This window comes from Nycticebus coucang, chromosome 2, assembly GCF_027406575.1.
Source record: "Nycticebus coucang isolate mNycCou1 chromosome 2, mNycCou1.pri, whole genome shotgun sequence".
NCBI lineage: Eukaryota > Metazoa > Chordata > Mammalia > Primates > Lorisidae > Nycticebus > Nycticebus coucang.
Window position 1 is genome coordinate 165,606,869 of NC_069781.1, and position 26,915 is coordinate 165,633,783.

Here is a 26,915-nt window from a genome sequence, read left to right on the forward strand (position 1 = left end):
GGCGGCGCCTGTGGCTCAGTGAGTAGGGCGCCTGTGGCTCAGTGAGTAGGGCGCCGGCCCCACATGCCAAGGGTGGCGGGTTCAAACCCAGCCCCGGCCAAACTGCAACAAAAAAATAGCCGGGCGTTGTGGCGGGCGCCTGTGGTCCCAGCTGCTTGGGAGGCTGAGGCAGGAGAATCGCGTAAGCCCAAGAGTTAGAGGTTGCTGTGAGCCGTGTGACGCCACAGCACTCTACCAGAGGGCGGTACAGTGAGACTCTTGTCTCTACAAAAAAAGAAAAAAAAGAAAAAAAAAATAATTCTCTCTAGTATGAGGGAAAGGAAGGGCCAGATGCCCCTTGGTTTGGGAGATGAAGAACAGCCTCCTTCTCTGCCTGGAATGAGCTGGGCTTAGTTTGGGTCTTGGAGTCTTTGGGGATGTTGGGGTCAGCGTTGCCCACCATGGCCTTGGGGAGCACCCAGTGCGCGTGCGCAGCTCTGGCCCAGGGCCGATAGGGGGTCCCAGGCTTGAGAGGGTGGCCAGGAAGGCCGCGGAGCACCGCCCACTGCCGCTGCACCGCGCTACGCCGGGGCCATCAGCCTCAGCACCAGGGGCGGGCTGCTAGCCGCCGGGTGGCGTTAGGGGTGGAGGAGCCGAACCCCTCCCGCCCAGCCTGCGCCCGGGCGGACCCTTTTCTCTCCCGCAGAGGGCTGTCTCTGGAGGGCGGAGGCCGCTCACTTCTCTGAATCCTGTGGGGGCGATTTTGGGGGAATAGATTCCCAGGAATAGGTGAGGGACTTGGGACAGGGCTGCACTGGGGAATTTCCGAAGCTGGGACAAGCGTGGGTGGAAGCAGCAGGGGGTCCCGACTACGGACGTCCGAGGAAATATCTCGGAGCCCGGACCTGGCTTGGAGGTATCGGAGCCAGGATTGGGGGGAGCGGACCCCACGTGCCTGTGACGCGGGGGCGCCCGGTAGGCGGCGACGGCGACGCTGGGCCGGCGGCGGTGGCGTGTAGGAGGGCTGCTAGGCAGGAGGCAGGATGCTGAGCGCTGCACTGCCCCTGTTCTCGCTGCATCTGGCCGGGGCGACCGAAGAATCCCCCCAGAAGCCGGGGCTCCCGGGCGAGCCTTCCCCGGGCTTGACGCTCTTCCGCTGGCAGTGGCACGAGGTCGAGGCGCCCTACCTGGTGGCCCTGTGGATCTTGGTGGCCAGTCTGGCCAAAATCGGTGAGTGCGTGTGTGCGTGCACAGGCCCGTGGCCAGCAGCAGACCCACCCCAAAGCCCCCAAGTACCCAGCTCCGAGCCAGCTTCTTGCCTCGTGGGGGGACTTAGGTTCTGATTCCACAAATCCGGGCTCTCACTCAGTTCATCAGCCGCCTCTTGCGGCTCGCTCTCCTCCTCGTATCCTCCTGTGGGAGCTCTGAGGATTTGCCTTGCTGAAGGGCTGTCCCCGCTCTTCCCACCTCCATCTTTAGGCTCCTTTGCCCTCTCTGCTCTCCTCTTCCTGTTACAGTAAGCCGGCCTCAATCTGGTCTTGCATCCGCCAATCCCCAGCTAATTAGATACCTCTGTTAGTGGTGAGCACACGTGGAGACATTGAGGGGATGGTATTCTCTAGACGGCCCAGGCATCCTGGTCCTGAGGAGGCAACCTTCCCTGTAGACCACGTTCAAGTGTCCATTCTCGGCTTGGTTTTGTTGTTGTTGTTGTTTTTGGTTAAGCAGGCCTGGGCCAGGTTAGTACCCACCACCCCTGGTGCTCAGATTCTGCCTCTAACCACTGAGCTACAGGCGCCCATTCTCTTGGGTGGGATACTAAACTGCCACTTTCCCTCTAGCTCTCCTTTACTCCCCACTTAAATATGCCACCTTCTTATGCCTAGTTGAGGGAAACCCCCTTTCCCCATCGGAATTCACATTCCTCCCACTTCAGAGTATAAGAAAATTCCATCTAGGGTTGGGGAGGGCACTGTGGGTTGCCTACCAGAGATGCTTCTATATATCCAACCTCCTTCAGTCCTCACAGCATTGAAGGTTGTTCTTTAGACTCCTTTTTCCCTGAATAGAGCTCCTTTTCCCTGCCTCTGCTCCTTCCTCCTGCCTTCTAAGCAGCCAGTGGTCCCTCCTCCACCAAGACCCTCCTCCTCCCTGTTGTGCAGGCTCTGCTGTGGGGTGACTAATTATAGATGAGCGTTGCTACTCACTCCCCAACTATGCTGGCACAGTCTGTACTCCAGTCTCACCAATACAGCCTTCATGGAATCACACAGCCTAGACTTTGCTCTCCTTCTCTCCCAGGGATACTCTGGGGGCTGGGCAGAAACAAAAGAACTTTTCACCCTACTGTGACAGCTTGGTATTAATAATGGAAAACAAGACTTAAAATGCCTTTAGGGAGCCTAGTTCTGCCAGAGAATGGCTTTTGTGATGGGTCTAGGATTGCAGGGCTGTGATTGGTGCACAAAGAGATAAAGATGAAATAGAAGGGGTTCCAAGGTCGGATGAGTATGGAGAGATCTGTTGCTGAGCTTACCCTAGAGGCCCAGCAGCAATGAGAGTTAGACGGAAGGGAGCCTCAGATTTGGAGCCACCACTCAAGTTTGCTGAGAAGTCTGTGAATTGCAGAAGAGTTCCTGTCTTAGGGTTTATAGCAACAACTGGAGTTCCTCCCCATAAGCCATAGAGCTTTTTTAGTTTGGATGACACCTCCTATGGAGGTGGGAGAAGAGATCTCCTTCTCACTAGCTAAAAAATATCCTCAGCAAGGGGAAAAAATAGGCAGAACATTTAGGAATACTTTCTCCCAACTTCATTGCTAGGAATTTTTTTCTCTTTTAGTCAATAGATATTTATGTAGAGCCCACTATGTGCCAGGCATTGTCCTACCACCTCTAGGTGCAGCTTTCAAAGGGCACTATCTTGGCGTAGTGTCTCACATAGGCTAACATGGAGGTCTCCTCCACTAGTACTCTAGGGATTGTGTAGGGAGAGGTGTTCACTTGTGGTCTGAGGGCCCAAAGGAGAGCCAAGAGTTTATTTTAGCGGACAAAAGTGGGAGAGGCAATAGTACTAGAAACCCTTTTCTTTTTCTTTTTTTGTAGTTTTTGGCCGGGGCCGGGTTTGACCCACCACCTCCAATATATGGGGCCGGCACCCTACTCCTTTGAGCCACAGGCCCAGAAACCCTTTTCTTATCCCTTTTCTAGAGACAAAATGAACTGTTAATTATTTTTCTGCAGTCAGATATAATTAACATTTGTTGAGAACCCACAACGTGACTGATAGTATATGAGGTACATTTGCATACTTTCTATCATTTTATTCTCACCCTTTGTGATGGTTATTTTTCTTATATTACAGAAGTTGGAGTTCAGGAAAGAGATAAGTTGTCTAAGATCATTCAATTAGACATGCTAAGGCTGGAATAAGACCTGGAGATCTCTTGATTGCTAAACTCAAAGTTTTTTTTATCTATTTTATTTTTATTATTTTCTTTTAAGAGTCAGGGTCTCACTCAGTGGTCCAGATTGAAGTACAGCAGTGCAAACTCACTATAACCTCAAGCTCCTGGGCTCAAGTGATCCTCCTGCCTCTGCCTCTTGAGTACCTGGGACTATAGGCATGTGCCAACATGCCAAGCTAATTTTTTATTAATTATTTTTTATTAAATCATAACTTTGTACATTGATGCAATTATGGGGTTCTGGGTACTGTTTCAATATACAATGTGAAATGTTTACATTGAACTAAGTAACACATCCATCACAATTATATTCATTTCTTAATAATTTTGAAATGTACCACTGCATCATGCACATTAGGTGAGTCCCCTCAAATACCTTCCCTACTCCCATACCCCCCCTCCCCTCCCCTCTCTCTCCTCTTCCATTCTCTTTTTTTTTTTTTTTTTTTTTGTGGTTTTTGGCCGGGGCTGGGTTTGAACCCACCACCTCCGGCATATGGGACTGGCACCCTACTCCTTGAGCCACAGGCACCGCCTTTCTCTTCCATTCTCTAAGCTAATTTTTTTTTTAAAAAGTCTGTAGAGTCAGCATCTGTATTACCCAGGCCCCCTGGCCTCAAATGATCCTCTCACCTTGGCCTTCCAAAGTGCTAGGACTATAGATGTGAGCCACCATGCTTGCCCCCCCCCCCAATTTTTTTTTTTTTTTTTTTGAGACAGAGCCTCAAGCTATAGCCCTGGGTAGAGTGCCGTATTGCCACAGCTTATAGCAACCTCAAACTCCAGGGCTTAAGCCGTTCTCTTGCCTGAGCCTCCCAAGTAGCTGGGACTACAGGTGCCCATCACAACGCCCGGCTATTCTCTTGTTGGTTGTAGTTGTCATTGTTTGGCAAGCCCGGGTTGGATTCAAACCTGCCAGCTCTGGTATATGTGGCTGGTGCCTTAGCTGCTTGAGCTACAGGTGCCACCCCCCCCCAAAATTTTTTAAACTACTGCGTCCTAAGTGAGTCCATATAATGAAAAGCACATTGGGCTAGGAATGTGCTTTATTGTGCTAGGAATTGTGTACATTATGATCCAATTAGGGAGGCGAGACATAATTTAATAATAGATAATAATTTATTAGGTGCTTACTATAAGCAGTGTGTTTTTTTCTTTTTTTTTGTGGTTTTTGGCCAGGGCTAGGTTTTAACCCGCCACCTCCTGCATATAGGACTGGCGCCCTACTCCTTGAGCCACAGGCGCCGCCCTATAAGCAGTGTGTTAAGTGCCTTTGAATACATTGCCTTTTTTTGTTTGTTTACTTTTTTTTTTTTTTTTTACATTGCCTTTTTTAATACAGCAATCCTATGAGGTCATTATTGTTTTTACTCCCATTTTGCTGATAAGAAAATTGAGGGTCAGAGAGGTGAAGTTATTTTTGCCCAAAGATCACAGGACTAGTAAATGGAGGACTTAGGCTTTGAACCTAAGCAGCTTGACTCCAGAGGCCCTGATTTTTGCAACTATATCACACATTAAAAGATACTAGGTAGTATTTACTGAGGTTCAAATAATGGCTTTCAAGAAAGGGGAGGGAATTTCTAGGAAGGGAAAAGCAAGCAAAGGCGTAGGTTACCTTGGTGGGAGAGGAACTGCAAGACAATGAGAGGTTTGGCTGCAGTGGAGGGTTTGTAGTCCTGAAGGTTGGAGATTCTAGAAGTCTCTGGTTCCAGGATCTGAGATCCTGACCTTAGGTAACCTTTTAAGACTGGTGGGTTACAGGCCAGTGTGTGGGAGGGCATTCTCCTCCCACAGCCTGAGGCAGACGCGATAAATCCTGCTCTCTTTTTGCATTGTAGTGTTTCATCTGTCTCGGAAAGTAACGTCTCTGGTCCCTGAGAGCTGCCTGCTGATTTTGCTGGGCCTGGTGCTAGGGGGTATTGTGTTGGCTGTGGCCAAGAAAGCTGAGTACCAGCTGGAGCCAGGCACCTTCTTCCTCTTCCTGCTGCCTCCTATTGTGCTGGACTCGGGATATTTCATGCCTAGCCGACTGTTCTTTGACAACTTGGGCGCCATCCTCACCTATGCTGTGGTGGGCACGCTCTGGAATGCCTTCACAACAGGTGCTGCTCTTTGGGGCCTGCAGCAGACTGGACTTGTGGGTGAGTGACTGTAAGACCTGGCTGGCAGAGGGAGGCTTTCCCACACCCTCCACTGACTCCCCTCTCCTCCAACTCTGGAGGTCTCAACACGCCAGATAGGCTTCAGCCCTGTTTAGGTCTCTGCCAATCAAGTTGGGGCGTCTGCAACATGACAGCTGAGCAGGAGCCTGGCTCCCAGCTGTGTGTGGATTGCCAAGGCTGGGGAGCCTGCATTACCACTCTGTTGCATTCTGCCCTCTGTTACCACACTGCCACTTGCCAGCCCTGCTCCCCTGGGGCACAGTTCCCTTTTCCTGCAAGGCCCTACAATCCTGGCTCTGCCCTGGTCATGCCAGAGTGGTTTCTGTTTTTATTATTAGTAAGTACATATTATACATCTACAAAGTACTGGCACTACACTGGGTGTTCTCTCCTTACTTATCCTATTGAGGGTATAATTTGTCACATTTAATGGATGAGGAAATAGAATTTTTTTTTTTTTTTGTAGAGACAGAGTCTCACTTTATGGCCCTCGGTAGAGTACGGTGGCGTCACACAGCTCACAGCAACCTCCAACTCCTGGGCTTAGGCGATTCTCCTGCCTCAGCCTTCCGAGTAGCTGGGACTACAGGGGAAATAGAATTTCTTAAATTTGTTTGCTATCAGGTCCAAGGTTAGCAGGAAAGGTCTGTTTTACTGAGGCTCTTTGCCTTTAGGCTGCCTCTCTTGTTACCTTCTTAATTTCCTGACCCATGAAATCCATTCAACCCTGTATGTTGATAATTCAGACTTTTTCCAAGTAACAAGGAGAGGTTTGCAATTCCCACCTGGTTTCCTTACTGAGATAGTGAACTATTTGGTGCAGAAAGGGAAGGGAGGATATCAGATCATAATAGTAGTAATCCTCATAATACGGAGTATCTTTTGGGGGCTTACTCTATATCAGACACTAGCTAGATAAGGACATTTTCGAGATAGGTATTATTCTCAATTTATACACAAGGAGGCTCACAGACTTTAACATGCCCTAATATATATTATATGTATGTATTGAAAATGTCATGTATATATCACATGTTCAAGTCCCACCTGTGGTGCTTTTCATACTTTATTCAGAGAATTGTGTCATAAAACTTTGACTGGGAACCATAGGTGTGGGAGAAAGCACGCCTTTGTTATTCCCCCTAATAAAAGCCAGCTAACAGTCAGTTTCCACCTGCTGGCAGTTGTGATTACTGTTGCTGCAGTTTTTATTACGTGTGCCACCTTAGCTTTTTAGGTCACATAGAGCTTTCTTAGCCATCTCCTGGGTTGTTTTATCTTTTCTAAAGGGTTGGGTTGATTTTTGCAGCAATCTTGTGAGGTAGGCAGATGAGGAGGCATGGCTAAGAGCAGTCATGTGACAGTGACAGAGCCAATATCACACAGGTGGTAAGTGGCAAGGCCAGCTCTGCTCAGTTCTCCTGATGTGCAGGCCAGTGCTCTCCTCACCATCCCAAGTCCTCCTTGGGCTTCATCAGGAAGGGTAGAGTTGGAGCTGGTCCTAGGGAATGCCGCAGGAGACCTGGTCACTTTTACTAATTACTGGCCTATCCTCCATCTTTCCCTTGACAGCACCTAGGGTGCAGGCTGGCTTCCTGGATTTCCTACTGTTCGGGAGTCTTATCTCAGCAGTGGACCCCGTGGCCGTGCTGGCTGTTTTTGAGGAGGTGCACGTCAATGAGACTCTCTTTATCATCGTCTTTGGCGAGTCCCTGCTTAATGATGCAGTCACCGTGGTGAGAGTGCTCAGCTGGCTGCCATTCCCTGACCCTAAGCTGTGTGCTCTGACCAGTTGGGTGTCTGAGCTGATTCAGCCCCCTCGGAAAGAAAGGCCCGGTCGCTGCCTTCCCTGCCTTACTCCTAACTCTTCTCTTCTCACTCAGGTGCTGTACAAGGTCTGCAACTCCTTTGTGGAGATGGGCTCTGCCAACGTGCAGGCCACTGACTACTTGAAGGGAGTCGGTCAGTATTTCACCCCTCTCAGCTGGCATTGGAGGTCTGCCTCCACTGGACTGCTGAGTCCCTCCCACCCCACATCAGGACAGAAGAGGCTGGCTTGGTTGCCTCTTTTCTGCTCCTCCTCTATGGAGAAATAGGGTCTGGGAGGGGCTTGCCCTGGGAGTGTGGTGGGGATCATCCTCCACTCCCTGCCAGGCAGCAGTCTTGTCAGCCCAGGGGCCAGGGGTCATGCTGATAATTCAACTCCTCCCCCAGCCTCCCTGTTTGTGGTCAGTCTGGGCGGGGCAGCTGTGGGCTTAGTCTTTGCCTTCCTCCTGGCCCTGACCACACGCTTCACCAAGCGGGTCCGCATCATCGAGCCACTGCTGGTCTTCCTCCTCGCCTATGCAGCCTACCTCACTGCTGAAATGGCCTCGCTCTCCGCCATTCTTGCGTGAGTCCTGGGGGCCTTGCAGGCATGCATCTGGGAAGGGGCTCTGGAGATAGTTAGCCCCTCATATGGACAGAAGTAGGACCCTGGGGAATCCTACTTGGTTTCCCTGAACCTTTGTGGTGGTAGGAGCCTCAAACTCTACTGGGGAGATAGTAAACTTTAGATAATATTTCAGGAGCTGCCTCCCGAACTGTCCTGGGCACCCTAGAACCCAATTTTCCTCTGTCTGAAGTGCCCTCTGGGGTGTGGGATGGGTTGGAAGTAGACATCCAGGTCTGGTGGCTATAGCCCTCCACAAGGTGTCAGAGGGCCTGCTAGTCAGAACGTATTTCTCTCATCTTCTTCTCTAGGAGGCTTGAGGGAAAGCCTGGAAATTTGGACTCTTCACCACTAACTAGCAGACTTCATGCCTCCCTGGGCTTCACTCTGAGAGTCTGACATTTGGGTTGGGCAAAACCCCCTTCCACAGATTGCTCAAACCTCAGAGCCTTGAGGTCCCTGGGAGCCCTCCTGACTTGCCCTATTTCCATCCCTCTCCAAGGGTAACCATGTGTGGCCTGGGCTGTAAGAAGTATGTGGAGGCCAACATCTCCCATAAGTCACGCACAGCTGTCAAATACACAATGAAGACTCTAGCAAGCTGCGCTGAGACTGTCATCTTCATGCTCCTTGGCATCTCGGCTGTGGACTCTTCTAAGTGGGCCTGGGATTCTGGGCTGGTGCTGGGCACTCTTGTCTTCATCCTGTTCTTCCGAGCCCTCGGTATTGCTGGCACCACTCCCTGCCTATCCCCCTGTCTTCACCCCTCTAGCTCATTCCCCAGTCTCAGTCCACATTCTTGCCTATTCCTAAGCCTCTCCTGTTGCTCACCTTTCCCACCCCCATTAGACCTTAGCCCAGGTACTTGGTGTCATCCACTCCTATGTCCTCCATTCCCAACGCCTTGCTCCCACTGGCCTCCCTCCCACTGTAGGCGTAGTCCTGCAGACATGGGTGCTGAACCAGTTCCGGCTGGTCCCTCTGGACAAGATTGATCAGGTGGTGATGTCCTATGGAGGACTACGGGGGGCTGTGGCCTTTGCTCTCGTCATCTTACTGGACAGGACCAAGGTCCCTGCCAAGGACTACTTTGTGGCCACCACTATTGTGGTGGTCTTCTTCACAGTCATCGTACAGGTGGGAGTGCCCATGAGGCTGGGTGGGGAGAGGGTCCGGCAGGCCCTAGGGGAGTCTTGGAGCCTATGGGACACTGCCTCCTCTTCCCATCAGGGGATGCAGAGACCTGACTTCTCAGACCTTGAGTCCAATGGGGTGGTGGTACATAATTAGGTATGGTACATCCCTAATTATGGGATGAGAAAAACAGCAGGGAAATGAATAGGACAGGGCTTACCTCTTGCCTGTCCATAGGGATTGACCATCAAGCCACTGGTCAAGTGGCTGAAGGTGAAGAGGAGTGAACATCACAAACCCACCTTGAACCAGGAGCTACATGAGCACGTGGGTACTAGAAACCCATCCCTCCACCTCTCCCTCTCTCCCTTCTCCTATCTTGGGCAGAATCCTGATCCAGTCCCCCTACCCGCCCCCTTCTAGACTTTTGACCACATTCTGGCTGCAGTGGAGGACGTTGTGGGGCACCATGGCTATCACTACTGGAGGGACAGGTGAGGGAGCTGCCCCGAGGCTCCTTCAGCAGCAGCAGCCCCACCAGCCAGGGCAGCATGGGGGGTATGCCACACTTCTGAGAAGGGACAGAGGCAGGTTGAGGCTGAGTGACCTCTGCCTAAAGCCCTTCAATGGCATCCGAGTACTCTCAGAATAAGACAAGGCTCCCTGCGTGGCCTGGCCAGCCCTGCATGGTCACTGCAGCCTCATTGTGCTCTGCTCTGTCTTTGTACGCTTGCTAATTCCATGGACCCTGTTTTAGAGCCTCGGGACCTACCATGCTCGCCCAGCCTGGCCACTGGGACCTTTGTACATGTCATTCTCACCACTAGAACACTCCCTTTCACTTATTCAACTACTGGTCATCCTTCAGCTCTCACTATCAGTTCCTTAGGAAGGCCTTTCCTGGCCTCCCTGACTAGGAGGACAAGGCCCTGTTGTACTTACTCTATAGTTATCCTTTCTACTTCTTGTCATAGTTGCAAGTTTACAGTTATTTTTAAAAACTTGAATTAACATCAGACTTTCCCATAACACTAAAAATTCCATAAAGGAAGGGACTAGACTTGAGATTCTCCCTGACTGAGGCCCATACCAAGAAAGGCAGGAGAGTGCTGGTGGTGTCCCTGCCCCATCTGAGGAAAAGCCAGCAGGCTGGGCCTTGTGGATGGTACTCAGGACTGGGCCTGACATCCTCTGTAGGTGGGAGCAGTTTGACAAGAAGTACCTGAGTCAGCTGCTGATGCGGCGGTCTGCCTATCGTATCCGGGACCAGATCTGGGATGTGTACTACAGACTCAACATCCGGGATGCCATCAGCTTTGTGGACCAGGTGGGCCAGCAGCTACCAGGTAGGCCAGTGGTGGGTGGGCAGGTGGCCAGCAGAACAGGACAAGAGAGGAGCAACCAGCACGTAGGCCCTGAGCAGGGAGTTGGAAATTCCCAGCTGGCTCCATAGTGAAATGACAGCTGCAGGAACCAACCAGGCCTGGTCCCGCCATTCGAGTCTGGTAGGCAGTACAGAAAGGTGGACTCTGGAGTCTGCAGATATGGTTCAGCTGTTAATTGCAAACTTGTGACCTTACGTAAGTCCCTTATGCTCTGAGACTCAGTTTTCTCAGCTGTAAGAATAAGAGTACCTGTGCCAGGCGGTGCCTGTGGCTCAGTGAGTAGGGCATCGGCCCCATATACCGAGGGTGGCAGGTTCAAACCCGGCCCTAGCCAAACTGCAACAAAAAATAGCTGGGTGTTGTGGCAGGCGCCTACAGTCCCAGCTACTTGGGACGCTGAGGCAAGAGAATTGCCTAAGCCCAAGAACTGGAGGTTGCTGTGAGCTACGATACCACAGCACTCTACTGAGGGCGGCAAAAAAAAAAATAGAGTATCTGTGCCATGGATTTTTCTATGTAAAGTGCCTAGCACAGTACCTCACACATCAAAAGAGCAAAATAAGTGTTAATTATTGTCATTATGTTTATTACCCTCTCACTGCCTGGGCCACTCTCCATTGATTGCTGTTTGACCTTGCTTGTGACCCCTGCAGGGAGGCCACGTCTTGTCTTCTGCAGGCCTCACACTCCCCTCTATGCCCAGCCGCAATTCTGTTGCAGAGACTTCTGTCACCAACCTGCTGTGAGTCCTTGAACCCCGACGCCTTCCTCAAACTATGTTTTGAGCCTTCTTAATCCGTTCTGGGGAAGAGTGGCCAGTACCTTTGTTTCTACCCTTCCCCTGTGCCTCCTGCTCCCTCTCTAGCATACTGTCCCCCAACTCCTGTAGGAGAGAGAGTGGCAGTGGAGCGTGTCTGGATCTGCAGGTGATTGACACAGTACGCAGCGGCCGGGACCGTGAGGATGCTGCAATGCATCATCTGCTCTGCGGAGGCCTCTACAAGCCACGCCGCAGGGTGAGAGCAGGCAGGCATGAGTTCATTGGGTGGGAGGGGGCTGGGACGCCATGATCAGAGGCTCAAGAGGCAGTTGGCACCAGCTCATGGAGAACTGTAGATGCCCAGAAGAAGTGTGTGTTTCATCCTGTCCATAATAAGAAACCTTTCCTTTCTTTCTTTCTTTTTTTTTTTTTTTTTTGAGAAAGGGTTGGCCTGTTAAGGATCCCTTCTCTGGTAGCAGGGTGCAGATCAAATTGGAAGGGGTGAGTTGAGAGGCCAGGAGAGCCGGTTAGGAAGCTAGAGTGAAACATTGCAGATGAGAGCTGGGTGAGGGCCAGAGAGAAGAATATGTAGGCCTAGGTGACTGGCCCTGAAGGGGAGAGGAGGAGACAGAGTACAGGAGGCCTTGAGGGTTGCTGGAGAATGACAGGGTCAGACAGAAGCAGGGTTTCCAAGGAAGCCTGTGGGACCAGCTTAGCATGAGGAAGGCAGGCATCTGTTCAATACAGATCATTAAGCTTTATGGCTGAAAAAACCCAGCCCATCCAGGGGAGAATCTGTTCTAATCCCACAAGGGGGCAGCAAGCTATTACCTAGAACCTTTCTGAAATGGGAGCCAGCCATTAGCATGCCTGACAATTTTAACAGTCAAGGCTCTTTCTACCATTGGCTTCCTTTAATTTGCATCTTCTGGTCCTGATTTGGCAGCTCTGCAGAATAAATCTTTCAAGGTTCCAAGACAGGTTCCTTTCATACAAGCCCCTATTCCTTTAACCCAACATCTGCCTCTGATATGTCTTCTCTGGCCATAAGAAATGCAGCCCAGAATGTAAGGTGCTACTGTAGCTGTGGTTGGCCAGAGCAGGGCAGAGGGACCCTTTCACCTTTGTAGTTCTGGAACTTGACATTCTTTTTCCACAGCCAGGGATCTCTTCAGCTTTGGCTTACCAGCTGGGGCCCCGTATCATCCCCACAATCTGCCAAACCCCTATATCTTCCTCCAAACCCCTTAATGGCTGTCCAGACCCTGTCTCATCCCAACCTGTGTGGGGTTTTTGTTTTTGTTTTGAGACAGTCTCTCTCTGTTACCCTGAGAAGAGTGCAGTAGTGTCATCATAGCCCATTGCAGCCTCAAACTCCTGAGCTCAAGTGAACCTCTTGCCTCAGCTTCCTGACTAGCTGGGATGACAGGTGCCCCTCACACAGCCTGGCTAATTTTTCTATTTTTAGTAGAGATGGGGTCTTGTTCTTGCTCAATCTGGTCTTGAAATCCTGAGCTCAAGCAATCCTCCCACCTCAGCTTCCCAAAGTACTTGGATTACAGACATGAGCCACTGTGCCTGGCCCCAGCCTGTATGGTTAAAACAAAAAAAATACCCTCTTTTTTTCTCATGTAAAATTCTAGTAGAGAGAATAAAATAAGTCATTTATCCATCACCCAGCTCTTATAATTATCAATGCATAGTTATACTTTTATAATTATGTACATACTCTGCCCACACTTTATCTTAAAGGAAATTTCAGATATCACATCATCTCTAAATATTAATGTGTATCTCTAGGTAGCAAGAACTTTCATCCAGTTGGTGTTTAATAAATACCTTTTTTCCAGCTGGATGTTCAAATTAGCATCCAAATAAAGATACTTTGCATTTGGGAAATATGTCTCTTCATTAATAAAATATCCTCCCTTTTTTCCCCCTTGCTATTTATTTATTGAAGAATACTGGATACTTTGTCTTGGAAATTTTCCCATTTTCTAGATTTTGCTGAGTGTATTCTAGTGATGGTGTTTAACATGTTCCTCCATTCCCTGTATTTCTTGGTCTTTAAATCTAGAGGCCTGATCAGATTCAGGGATATTCAATAGGGATGCTATGTATTCTGTCACATCAGGAAGTACATGACAATTGGCTGTGTGTGTGTGTGTGTATGTGTGAGAGAGAGAGAAATTGGTCAGTGAACTCAGTCCAATCAGTTCATGTATACTCAACTTTTTAAAAATCAAGAATAAGTTTGTACTTACCCTGTTAAATGTAATTTTATTTGATTTAGCCTATCATTCCATTGCTTGGATCCCATGTCCGCCACCAAATGTCTCCTCAGATTCATATCATCTGAAAATATGCTAAACCTGTTAACTTTGCATTCATCCAAATCAACATAAAAATGTTGAACAGGATAGAGCTGAGGACAGAGCTCTGTGGCATGCTACTAAAGACTTTCCTCCAGACTGACATGGATCAACCATTTTTGGGGTATGACTGCTCAATCAGTTCTGAATCCACTTAGTTGTACCATGACACAATCTGGAATTCCTCATGTTCTTCACCGAAATGTCATTACAGAGAGACAGAAGTGTCTACTATGCAGTTAGAAAGATGATAGCTTAAGAGAGCTAAGGGCTGGAGAGGAAGATTTGGAAGCAATCTATATCAGAGGTTTCCTTACCTGGCTACCTCATAATCTCCTGAGGAACTTGGTAGAATACTATATTCCTGGTTTCACCTCCCAGAATACTCTGTACTTTGAAGTGGGACTGAGAATCTATGTTCTTACTAATATGCCCAGGAGATTCAAATGCAGCTAGTCTGATGACTGGTGTTTGGGAACCCAAGATCTTTATCATTAGGTTAGGTGAAGCCAGAGGATTAGGATAAGTCCTCTGGGAAGAGTGTTTAGAGAGGAAAGAGGAGCTCAGGGAATCCTCCCACCTCAGCCTCCCAGAGTGCTTGGATTATACTTTGAGGAATGTACATGGGAGGAAGGAAAGGAGACAGCAGAGGAGAGAAGTGTCCTTTGGAGAAGCAGTAGCAGATGGTGCTGCTGCGGGTCAGGGATAGGAGGAGGGCTGGATGCTGTACAGAGGCAAGGCTGGCACCTAGACAGAGGCCATAGCACCAGTGACAAGGGAGAAGGAGCATTGTGGATTTGCAGTCCTTGGGGTTGCATTTTTGGTATTTAAGGAAGTACAAGTGGGAAAGAAAGTGTCAGAATCAAATTATAAAAAGGGAGACAAGGGCGGCGCCTGTGGCTCAGTGAGCAGGGCGCTGGCCCCATATGCCGAGGGTGGTGGGTTCAAACCCAGCCCCGGCCAAACTGCAACCAAAAAATAGCCGGGCATTGTGGCGGGCGCCTGTAGTCCCAGTTACTCGGGAGGCTGAGGCAGGAGAATCGCCTAAACCCAAGAACTGGAGGTTGCTGTGAGCTGTGTGACGCCACGGCACTCTACCGAGGGCAATAAAGTGAAACTCTGTCTCTACAAAAAAAAAAAAAAAAAAAAAGGGAGACAATAGTACCAATGGAGAGGTTCTCTTTAAGGAGTCAAGGGCAGGGGCTTGCTTGAAAGCAAAGGGGAGGAGACAAGTGGGGAGGGAAGGAATACAGATGCTGGAGAGCTGGGAAATAGCAGGAAGCAGGAGCTGATGGAGGCAGGAAGGAGGGTTGTGGGTTGTGGGTCTTGTGAAGGAGGTGGGCAAAGGGCAACCTCCTGCTATGTTAGTGGAAAAAGACAGGCAGGAGACTAAATGGACCACACTGGGAAGGTGGGACAAGACCAACTGATTTGCAACCACTGGGGAATACTTTGGGGGATTACTGCTAGATAATGAAAGGGTTACTAAGCAGCCCAGGGCAGAGACTGAGGTAGTCTAGGTAACTGGGTATGGGTTTGGTTTTTATGAGGAAGAGTTAAAGGTAGATGATGGGGGTGGTCCTGAATTGTTGGGACCCACAGGGTTCAGGGTGTCAGGGAAGATAGTTGTGAAAGTCCAAAGCACAGCTCGGGATGTCATGGTGGTGGATCCTGTGTGGCTAGCAGAGGGGCAGGTGGGCCAGGTATATAAGCCAGGCTCAGGTTCAAAGAAGGAAATGTGGCCTATGGTCTCACAGTTGCCCTGGAGGACAAGACAGAGGGTCACCTTCAAATCAGAGAGTATTGGGGAAAGCGTGGCAGGGGATGGGGAAGGCCAGGCTTTGGAGAAGTTCTGGGATAAAGGAAAGCCTTTCCCCAGAGAACTGAGAACACAGGACCCCTGGCTGCATTCCTATCTACTTTTTGTTTTTCAATCCATGGCTAGTTCTGGAAAAGCTGGGCTAGCAGGGCCTGTGGTGAACATATTGGGGCTGCTACCTAGGGTTCCTGTGGAAGGCCAAGGCACCTGGCCTCATGGCAGGGTGGGGCTGTCATTCATTGCTAGTACAAAGCCAGCTGCAGCCGCCACTTCATCTCAGAGGACGCGCAGGAGCGGCAGGACAAGGAGGTCTTCCAGCAGAACATGAAGCGGCGGCTGGAGTCTTTTAAGTCCACCAAGCACAACATCTGCCTCACTAAGAGCAAGCTACGACCCCGCAAGACTGGCCGCAGGAAGGCATGTCCTTTCTCTAGGACTCCTCTTTGGGGATGGAGGCTGACACCAAGCAGTGTTGAGGCTCCAAGGGTTGGAATCCAGCCTAGAGGGACCCCCCAGTTGGACAGTCCTCAGAGATTTGATGACTGTAGCAGTTTGGGTTCCCTTTTAGATCTTCCTAGAGCCCCAGCAGGGTAAGGTGAGCCTTTCAGAGGGATAGCAGCCTCTTGGCCATGAGGTTACCTGCTGGGAGGCAGGCAAGCAGAGATGAAACAAGCAAGACAAAGGCATCCCTAACCAGCCCAGGCTGATACACAGAGCCCCTGCTGGGGCATGGGTTACTCAGACTCCATAGTTCTTGCCTGGCTGGCAAAGGGTTGTGGGAACCACTGGGACTGATGTAAGTTCCTCAACTCAATAGGGGAGGGCTACTGAGTTAGGAAAACATGCCCTCCTGTTCATCCCACTAGATGACAGGGTGGGAATATAAAGCCTGTGCCAGAGGCTCAGGTTTTCTTTCTTGGTCCTTAGAAGGATGGTGTGGCTAATGCTGAGGCTCCAAATGGGAAACCTCAAGACCTGGGCTTTCAGGACACAGGCAAGTGGGGAACAGGGGTGGGACTGAGGGAGATGGGGAAGAGCCTAGCACCCTAGAGGACCTGCTTGGGGGTGCATCAGGGACTAGATGGGCACACTTGACTTTCAAGTTGTAAATATTCAAAGTAGTTATTGGACAATGTGTGGTGGGCGGTGTCTGAGTGCTAACTATGGGCTACAGCTCCTGAAGACTTAGAAAAGGTATCATGGGGGGTGGGAGGCTTGGTCTGGGCCTTGAAGGATGGGTAGACCCTAGAGCCCAGTATCCCATCTGCAAAATATTTTGTATGAGCTGGATGTTGATGGGCCTTCCAGCTCTGCAGATACTTATGTTTTCAGTTGATGATGCAATCTGGGGCTGACAGAAGAGGATGGGGGAGCTGGAAAGTGTGACCCTCATGGCTTCCTCTGAGCACTTAGCTTCCTCTGCTTGCCCCCTTGGGCTCTACAATGTCACATCCCTTTCTCTCAAGTCCCTATCCCCTAGGCCAGTGCTCAAAACAGCCAGAGGAGAAAGCAAGTGCCTCTTGTCAATGTAGGCTATGCCTGAGGGGCCAGGGAGCTGGCTTGGGGTTGTGAGTATGAGGAGGCAGTTGCTGGGCTGGCTGCCCAACTCTTTTGTCTCTGTCCAGCTGCAGTGATACTGACTGTGGAGTCTGATGATGAGGAGGAGAGTGACAGTTCAGAAACTGAGAAGGAGGATGACGAGGGGATCATCTTTGTGGCTCGGGCAACCAGTGAGGTTCTCCAAGAGGGCAAGGTCTCAGGTAATGGCTTCCTTGCTGCCTCCTTCCCTCGTGGAGCAAGCTGGTTTCCTTCTCCTTCACTCATGGCCTCAACTCCAGACAACTCCCTTTTTCTTTCTTTCTTTTTTTTTGTAGAGACAGAGTTTCACTTTATGGCCCTCAGTAGAGTGCCATGGCATCACACAGCTCACAGCAACCTCCAACTCCTGGGCTTAAGCGATTCTCTTGCCTCAGCCTCCTGAGTAGCTGGGACTACAGGCACCCGCCACAACACCCGACTATTTTTTTGTTGCAGTTTGGCCGGGGCCGGGTTTGAACCCGCCACCCTCGGTATATGGGGCCAGCGCCTTACCGCCCCACAACTCCCTTTTTCTATTCACTAGTTTGTTCACCAACCATCATTTACTGAGCATCACATTTATACTATACACCTGATACATATGACCAGATTCAACCCTCCCAACCACCAAGATGGAGCAATGGAACTCATAGAGCTTAAGGGGCTTTTGATTTGTCTAGTGTCACACAGCAAGAACCAGAACCAGAGTTTGAACCTGACCCATCTGACTCCAAAGCCCATACTTTCACTGCCATGCTGCCTCCCTTTAGGTCTGATTAGGAACAGTATGTGGTAAACAAACCCAGGCTTAGCACACCTGCCCTCAGGTAGAGGCCCTGGTGAGGTGGAAGCCTGACTTGGGGGAGGAGTCTGTATTCATCACAATGGGATTATTATAACTAAGAAACTAGTATGGGGCTTGAGGGGTGGTGATGGGCAAAGAGCCTCAGACCAGCACTTTGGGAGGCCAAGGTGGGAGGATTACTTGAGGCCGCGAGTTTAAGACCCCATCTCTACAAAAGACAGGAAGATTAGCCAGGTGTGGTGGTGTGGGCCTATAGTTCCAGCTACTTAGAAGGATAAAGTAGTAGAATTACTTGAGCCCAGGAGTCGGAGGTTGCAGTGATCTATGATTGTACCACTGAGCTCCAGCCTGGGCAACAGAGCAAAGACCCCGTCTCAAAAAAACAAAAACAAAAAACAGGCTTGGCATAGTAGCTCACACCTGAAATCCTAGCATGCTGGGAGGCCAAGGCAAGAGGATCACTTGAGTTCAGGTGTTTGAGACCAGCCCAAGTAAGAGCGGGACTCTGTCTCTGCCACAAATAGAAAAATTATTAGCCTGGCATGGTGGCACATGCTTGTAGTCCCAGCTACTTGTTTGGGGGCACCGGGACAGGAGGATCACGTGAGCCCAGGAGTTTGAGGATGTCATGAGCTATTATGATGCCACTGCATTCTACCCAACATGACAGAGTAAGACTCTGAAAAATTAATAAATAAAATTTAACTTTTTTTTTCTTTTTGTTGTTGCAGTTTGGCTGGGGCTGGGTTCAAACCCGCCATTCTCGGTATACAGGGCTGGCACCCTACTCACTGAGCCACAGGTGCTGCCTTTTTTTTTTTTTTTTTTATTAAATCATAGCTGTGTACATTAATGCGATCATGGGGCACCATACACTGGTTTTATAGACCATTTGACACATTTTCTTTTTTTTTTTTGGTTTTTGGCCAGGGCTAGGTTTGAACCCGCCACCTCCGGCATATGGGACCGGCACCCTACTCCTTGAGCCACAGGCGCCGCCCCGTTTGACACATTTTCATCACACTGGTTAACATAGCCTTCCTGGCATTTTCTTAGTTATTCTGTTAAGACATTTACATTCTGCATTTACTAAGTTTCACATATACCCTTGTAAGATGCACCGCTTTCTTTTTTTTCTTTTTTTTTTGAGACAGTCTTACTATGTCGTCCTTGGTAGAGTGCCATAGCGTCATAGCCCACAGCAACCTCAACCTCTGGGGCTTAAGAGATTCTCTTGCTTCAGCCTCTCAAGTAGCTGGGACTATAGGCATCCACCACAACGCCCTGCTATTTTTTTTTGTTGCAGTTGCCATTGTTGTTTAGCTGGGCTGGGCCGGGTTTGATAGTGTTGGTGTATTTGGCCGATGCTGTAACTACTGTGCTATGGGCACCGAGTCTTTTTTTTTTTTTTTTTTTTTGAGACAAAGTCTCACTCTGTTGCCCCTGGTAGAGTGCTCTGGTGTCATAGCTCACAGCAATCTCTAACTCTTGGGCTCAAGCAATTCTCTTGCCTCAGCCTCCTGAGCAGGCTGCCACAATGCCTATTTTTAGAGATGGGGTCTCAGTAGCTCAGGCTGGTCTTGAACCTGAGAGTTCAGTCGATCTGTCCACTTCAACCTCCCAAAGTGCTGGGATTACAGGTGTGAAACACTGTGCCCGGCAAAAAATTTTTTTTAAAGACTATAAACCCCCAAAACAAAAGTATGCTATGTGTACATGTGTCCCTGTATATGTATTCTATCTTAATGTTAGGTATCACTGGTGGTCAGCTCAGCATCCTCTATCATCATTATTAAATGTTTATTACAGAAAATTTCAAAATATATATGATAGAACAGTAAAATCAACTCCCATCTACCCATTACTCTGATTCAATAATTACCTACTCATAGCCACTCTTTTTTTTTTTTTTTTGTAGAGACAGAGTCTCACTTTATGGCCCTCGGTAGAGTGCCGTGGCCTCACACAGCTCACAGCAACCTCCAACTCCCAGGCTTAAGCGATTCTCTTGCCTCAGCCTCCCGAGTAGCTGGGACTACAGGTGCCCGCCACAACACCCGGCTATTTTTCGGTTGCGGTTTGGCCGGGGCTGGGTTTGAACCCGTCACCCTCGGTATATGGGGCCGGCGCCTTACCGACTGAGCCACAGGCGCCACCCTACTCATAGCCACTCTTATTTTGCCTATGCCCCTTGCTCCACTGGGTTCTTTTGAAGTAGGTCTCAAGTATCTCATCAATATAAATACTTCAGTAGCTATCTATGAAAGATAAAGATTCTTTTAAAAAATACATAACCACAATACTACTACCATATCTAAAAGCTCTGTCATCAAATATCTAGTTTGATGACAAATATCAAACTTTCCTGTCAATATTTTTTTACAATAGGTTTGTTCAAATAAAAATCCAGATAAGGTCCACTCATTGAATTTAGTTAGTAAGTCCCTTTTACCCTATAGCAGTGGTTCTCATAGAGAGAAGTGGTACAATAATCCCAGCCCCGGGGATATTTGGCAATGTCTGGAGACATTTTGGGCTGTCACAACTAGGGAGGGTGCATTTGGATTGAGTGCGCAGAGGCCAAGGATGCTGATAAACATCCTACAATGCACAGGACAAGTCCCCACAACAAAGAAATAGCTGTCCCCAAATGTCAAGTGTTAACTTTGATGAACCATGATCTATAGGTTCCCATTCACCTTTTTTTTCCCTTTTGAGTGTTTTATTTTGTTTGAGATAGAGTCTCACTCTGTTTCCCTGGGATGAGTGCTGTGGCATCATAGCTCATGGCAACCTCAAACTCTTGGGTTTAAGAGATCCTCCTTCTTGCCTTAGCTTCCCGAGTAGCTGGGACCACAGGCACCAGCCACAATGCCTGGCTAATTTTTCTATTATTAATAGAGATGGGATCTTACTTTTGCTCAGGCTTGTCTCAAACTTCTGAGCTCATGTGATCCACCTTCCTTAGCCTCCCAGAGTGCTGGGATTCCAGGCGTGAACCACCTCACCTGGCCTTCCATGTATTTATTGAAGAAAGCAGATTATTTGTCCTCTAGTCTTTTTCTATCTGGAGTTTGCTGATTGCATCCCCAAAGTGTCATTTAATGTATTTCTCCATCTCTAATATTTCCTTTGAATCAGCAATTAAATGTAGATCATATTTCAGTTTTAACTTTTGCTAAGAATACTTCATACGGCTCGGTGCTCATAGTACAGTAGTTACGGCGCCAGCCACATAAACACCGAAGTTGGTGTGTTCAAACCTGGCCCGGGCCAGTTAAACAACAATGACAACTGCAACAAAAAATAGCCAGGCATTGTGGCAGACACCTGTAGTCCCAGCTACTTGGGAGGCTGAGGCAAGAGAATCGCTTAAGCCCAAGAGTTTCAGGTTGCTGTGAGTTGTGTTGCCACGTCACTCTACCAGGGTGACATCATGAAACTGTCTCAAAAAAAAAAAAAAGAACACTTCACCGAGATGGTGTACTTCCTATGCATCACATTAGCAAACACCATCTGGTTGTCTCTCTTTTCATAAGGTTAACACTGATCACTGGGCTCAGATGTTGTTCCCCTGAGCCATCCATTATCAAGTTCCCCTTCAACTTTTCTTTTCTTTCTTTTTTTTTTTTTTTTGGTAGAGACAGAATCTCATTTTATTGCCCTTGGTAGAGTGCCGTGGCATCACACAGCTCACAGCAACCTCCAACTCCTGGGCTTAGGCGATTCTCTTGCCTCAGCCTCCCAAATAGCTGGGACTATCGGTGCCCGCCACAACACCCGGCTATTTTTTGTTGCAGTTTGGCCGGGCCTGGTTCGAACTTGCCACCCTCGGTATATGGGGCCAGCACCCTACTCACTGAGCCACAGGCGCTGCCCTCCCATCAGCTTTTCCTCCAATGGTCAGTCTCAACAGGCATTGAAGATCATTGCTAGATCCAAAATTTCATTAGAGGTTATACATGTACAATGGTGATATTCTCTTAATAAACCTACTTTTTCACCTGCATTTATTAGCAAGAATTTTTCTATTAAAAACTTCCCCTCATCAATTATTTGGTTATTCTTGAGATACAGTGTTCATTCAGGAAAGAATGGATAACCTGATTCTTTCATTTAACAGTTTTCAGACCCATGTGTTAGTTCCCTAGCATCTTCTAAAGGTGAACATGGAAGGTTCTTGTTATTGTTGTTTTTATTTTTCTTTTTTAGACGGTCTCACTTTGTCATCCTTGGTAGAGTGTTGTGACATCATAGCTCACAGCAACCTCCAACTCTTGGGCTCAAGCAATCTTCTTGCCTCAGCCTCCCCAGTAGCTGGGACTACAGGACTACTGCCCCAATGACTGGCTGTTTTTTTTTTTTTTGTAGAGACAGAGTTTCCCTTTGTTGCCCTCGATAGAGTGCCGTGGCATCATACAGCTCACAGCAACCTCCAACTCCTGGGCTTAGGCGATTCTCCTGCCTCAGCCTCCCGAGTAGCTGGGACTACAGGCGCCTGCCACAACGCCCGGCTATTTTTTTGTTGCAGTTTGGCTGGGGCTGGGTTTGAACCCGCCACCCTCACTATATGGGGCCGGCGCCCTGCTCACTGAGCCACAGGCACCGCCGTGACTGGCTGTTTTTAAAGACAGGGTCTTGCTTTTGCTCAGGCTGGTCTTGAATTCCTGAGTTCAAGGGATCCACCCACTTCAGCATCCCAGAGTGCTAGGATTACAGGTGCGAGCCACCACACCTGACCTAGGTTTTTGTTATTCAATTCTAATGATTCTGGTCCTTTAAGATTGTGGTTCTCTGGGCGGCACCTGTGGCTCAATGAGTAGGGCGTTGGCCCCATATACCGAGGGTGGTGGGTTCGAACCTGACCCTGGCCAAACTGCAACCAAAAAAAAAAAAAAAAAAAAAAGCCGGTGTTGTGGCAGGCACCTGTAGTCCCAGCTACTTAGAAGGCTGAGGCAAGAGAATCGCCTAAACCCAGTTGGAGGTTGCCGTGAGCAGTGTGACACCACAGCACTCTACCGAGGGTGATAAAGTGACTCTGTCTCTTTATTAAAAAAAAAAAAAAAAGATGGTGGTTCTCAACCTCCAGGCCACAGAGTGTCACCACCTGAGCTCTACCGCCTGTCCTTTCCCCCGTGCATGGAAAATTGTCTTGCATGAAACCTGTCCCTGCTGCCAAAAAGGTGGGGGACCAGTTTAAAGAATATAGTTTTACTTTTTTTGTTCCTTATTTCCCCCATAGTTTTACTTCTAACGATAGCATCAATATATTTCATAATGTACTCAAGTTTATTGTACTGTTCAGGACTTTATCAATGAGCAGATACATGCTGAGCACCTATTCTTTCTTTATTTTTTTCTTTATTATTATTATTTTTGAGACAGAGTCTCACTCTGTCAGCCCAGGGTAGAGTGCTGTGGCATCATAGCTCACAGCAACCTCAACTTCTTGTGCTCAAGAGATCCTCTTACCTTAGCCTCCTGAGTACCTGGAACTACAGGTGCCTGACAGAACGCTGGGCTAATTTTAGACAAGGTGTTGCTCTTACTCAGGCTGGTCTCGAACTCCTGAGCTCAGGCGATCCTCCCACCTCAGCCTCCCAGGGTGCTAGGATTACAGTGCCTGGCCGCTGAGCACCTATCCTAGGCAAGCACTGCGCTTGACTTTGAAGAGCTTGGGTAGTAGACAACCATAGGTCTTCTCTTTCCTAAGTTTCCTCTTTCAGAACCTCAGACTTCCAGCAATTCAGCAGCAGCTGTTCTGGGATCCTCAGCTACTATCCCCCATGCTGTGTCATCCTCTTTGTGGCACAGCTTTGGCCTGCTGTTAGGTTTGCATGAGCTCACACTCCTGGGTTATGTCCCATCAAAAGGCTGTGGTGGGTGCTCAGGCAGGGCGCCCAGCAGCAAGGCCTTTGGCCCAGAGCCTCCAGGTTTTTCTCTCCCTGGCTGGCTGGCTGGGATGGGGGTTGGCAAGATGTAGTTTCTAAGACTGGGGCTATGAGTCAGAGTTGGGACATTGAAGATGGGGCTTCCTTTCTGCCTGGTTCCTGCTTTCTCTTGCTTTAGTTATTTTCACTTGTTCAACAGGTACTTCTTGAGCAACTACTGTGTACCCAGTCCTGTTTTAGGAGCAAGGGAGACACAGGAGAGTAAACCAGCTGCAAGGGTTACCATTAGCCAGACATGCATTGAACAACTGCACACATGGATGTAACATGGCAACTGCGTAATAAGTTATTTATGAAAGTGTGCTTATACTTGAGAAGAATTCCACTGGGTTGGTAATGAACGCCTATGTATTCTGTCTCCAGGAAGCCTTGAGGTGTGCCCAAGCCCACGCATCATCCCCCCATCCCCAACCTGTGCAGAGAAGGAGCTACCCTGGAAGAGTGGGCATGGGGACCTGGCAGTGTATGTGTCTTCAGAAACCACGAAGATAGTGCCTGTGGACATGCAGACAGGCTGGAACCAGAGCATCTCATCCCTGGAGAGCTTGGCATCCCCTCCCTGCACCCAGGCCCAGACTCTGACCGGCCTGCCTCGCCACCCCTTGGACACTGAAGAGCCCCAGGCCCCTCTCCTCCTGCCTTCTGATCCACATCCTAGCTTTGCCTTTCCCCCGAGCCTGGCCAAGGCTGGCCGCTCCCATAGTGAGAGCAGTGCTGACATCCCCCAGCAGCAGGAGCTACAGCCCCTCATGGGCCACAAGGACCGCACCCATCTTAGCCCAGGCACCGCTAACTCCCACTGGTGTATCCAGTTCAACAGAGGTAGCCAGCTGTAGCACAGCGCCTGGGGGAGAACAAGAGGTGGAGCCCCTGGGGGAAGGGCTCCCTGGGCAGAGGAGCCTGCTCAGCTTGCCAGCTGGGCCTGGACTGAAGTAGCAACAGGGCCTTTCTTGGGACTGGTCAGAAGGGTCTCCTGAGCTGGTCCTCACAGGGACCCTTCTCACCACCCTCTGCTCCTAACCCTTCCCACCTTCTAGTTCAATAAGACCCCTACTCTGGCTCAGGACCCAGACCAGATTCTAGGCTCTGACACTTGGGTAGCTGATGCCCCTTCCCAGTGGGTATTTCTAAGGTTACAATAGGCAGCTGTTTCTGTCCCCAAAGCAAGGGCATCATTCCTTAGCAGATACTAGCCTTCCCTGCCCTCTACCTCTTTCCAGCATGGGGTCAGGGACAGTGTACTGACAGTGAGGCTCACTGAGGGGCTGGTCCTCTGAGGGACTGGGGTGGGAGGCAGGGGAGCCCTCAACCTTGTGTTTTGCTGCCCTGTTGGGTCAGCTGCCCACAGTCCATTTTTTTTTAGGGCAGTGAGAATCTCTGCTTCTCCTTCTTGCTTAGCCCCCTTTCCCTCTGCTGTCAGATATTGGGGTAAAAGTTCTTTTACAAAGAAGAACTGGGACCAAGGCTGGGGCTGGGTCAGGCTCTAGTTCAGAGCTGTTCCTCAGCTCACTCTAGAGATTTGCTGCTCTGGGTCCAAATCCAAACCTTTTGATCTTTGGGTCTGAGTTTTCTGAGGAGGAGACACACTGGCCTTTGGGTTCTCATGTCACCACCTCAACATTCCCCAAGCAGGGTGGAGACCAGATATCCCAAGGCCACTGCTCCATTGTTCTGCGGGCTGGAAGCCTGGCTGCAGTGGTAAGGGGAAAGATGACTGGATGGCAGGTGACTGTCCAGGGGTTAGCACCTGCCTTGTGTTCTATACCTTGAACCTAAGATACATTAAACATCTCTCAGATGAATGGGTGTTCCGTGTCCACGTGTCTGGGCGTTCCATGATAAGAGACAACAAGGGCATCTGGTGAGAAGCAGAAACTTCAGCTGCCTGCCCCAGGGATAAAGAACAGGGGTCGGTGGGGCGGCGCCTGGGGCTCAGTTGGTAAGGCGCCGGCCCCATATACCGAGGGTGGCAGGTTCAAACCCAGCCCCTGCCAAACTGCAACCAAAAAATGGCCGGGTGTTGTGGTGGGCGCCTGTAGTCCCAGCTACTCGGGAGGCTGAGGCAAGAGAATCGCTTAAGCCCAGGAGTTGGAGGTTGCTGTGAGCTGTGTGAGGCCACGGCACTCTACCGAGGGCCATAAAATGAGACTCTGTCTCTAGAAAAAAAGAACAGGGGTCGGGGGAGTGGGGATCCTAGGTAGGACGGTTAGTCTCTGCCTTCCCTCAACTACCTCTCCCATACTTGTCCAATCTTGTCCCTTGAGCAGGGACCTGAAGTGGCAGTCTAGGGGATATAGGGTCCCAGAACTTGGAGTCCACAAAATGAGAGAAGCTAGCAGGGAAAGAAACACAAGAAGTCAGGTGCCAACCTGCCCTAAAATGTAACCATATACCTGGGACCAGATAAACATTTCTTGAAAACCTGGAGGCAGGTGTAGAACAAATGAACAAAAGTCCTTCCGTACATGACAGGTGGGAACACAATCTCAGGAACTTGGCTACCCTGAGTATTTATGATACAAATCGTAGTGTGGCATCTACAAACATGGCTAAAAATGCCTAGATAATAGCAATCCCCAAACCCAATTCTGTGTTTAAAGTCCTTTTAAAAAATGTGAGATATAACTCATATACCATAAAAATTCACCCACCTAAAATGTACAGTGTAGTGTTTTTAATACATTCACAGAGGTGTGCAACCTCTGCCACAATCTAAGTTTAGAACATTTTCATCATCCCCCTAAGAAGCCTTGTACTCACTCACTCCTCATCCCCTCCTCTCCCCAGCCCATGGCAATCACTAACCTACTTTCTGTCTCTGTGGATCTGAATGACTTGACACCCTTTGAAGGTCACAGTCTTAGCCAACTAACAATTACTTTTTCTGTTTTATGTGGGAGGAAGATAAGAAGGGTGAGTTGGGTGTAAGGCCTACTGGTTAACTAGTAGTTAGCAGTTAGCAGGCTGTTCTAGCTGTCACTCACCAGCTATGTCACTCTGGGCATGTTATATAATGTTTCTGGGCCTCAGCATCCTCATCTCTAAAATGAGATAACAGTCATACTTCATA

General features: G+C 49.3%; 1 protein-coding gene across 3 annotated transcripts; it reads left to right on the forward strand.

Moving 5' to 3' along the window:
• The first annotated feature begins 349 nt into the window (after window positions 1–349).
• Window positions 350–25,645, forward strand: SLC9A5 (solute carrier family 9 member A5). 3 transcript variants are annotated; one of them, XM_053603912.1, is made up of 16 exons: window positions 350–1,209; window positions 5,287–5,589; window positions 7,183–7,346; window positions 7,494–7,572; window positions 7,825–8,002; window positions 8,544–8,764; window positions 8,976–9,178; window positions 9,413–9,502; window positions 9,599–9,669; window positions 10,373–10,502; window positions 11,214–11,302; window positions 11,450–11,576; window positions 15,758–15,928; window positions 16,442–16,505; window positions 17,137–17,271; window positions 24,209–25,645. In XM_053603912.1, exons 1-16 carry the CDS (start codon window positions 1,023–1,025, stop codon window positions 24,679–24,681), a joined length of 2,685 nt encoding a protein of 894 aa, XP_053459887.1. In that variant the 5' UTR covers window positions 350–1,022; the 3' UTR covers window positions 24,682–25,645. The 3 variants fall into 3 exon arrangements, with proteins under 3 accessions (XP_053459887.1, XP_053459886.1, XP_053459888.1); XM_053603911.1 differs by having other exon boundaries at window positions 351–1,209; window positions 16,439–16,505; XM_053603913.1 differs by lacking the exons at window positions 350–1,209; window positions 5,287–5,589; window positions 7,183–7,346 and having other exon boundaries at window positions 7,495–7,572; window positions 7,911–8,002; window positions 16,439–16,505.
• The last annotated feature ends 1,270 nt before the right edge of the window (window positions 25,646–26,915 follow it).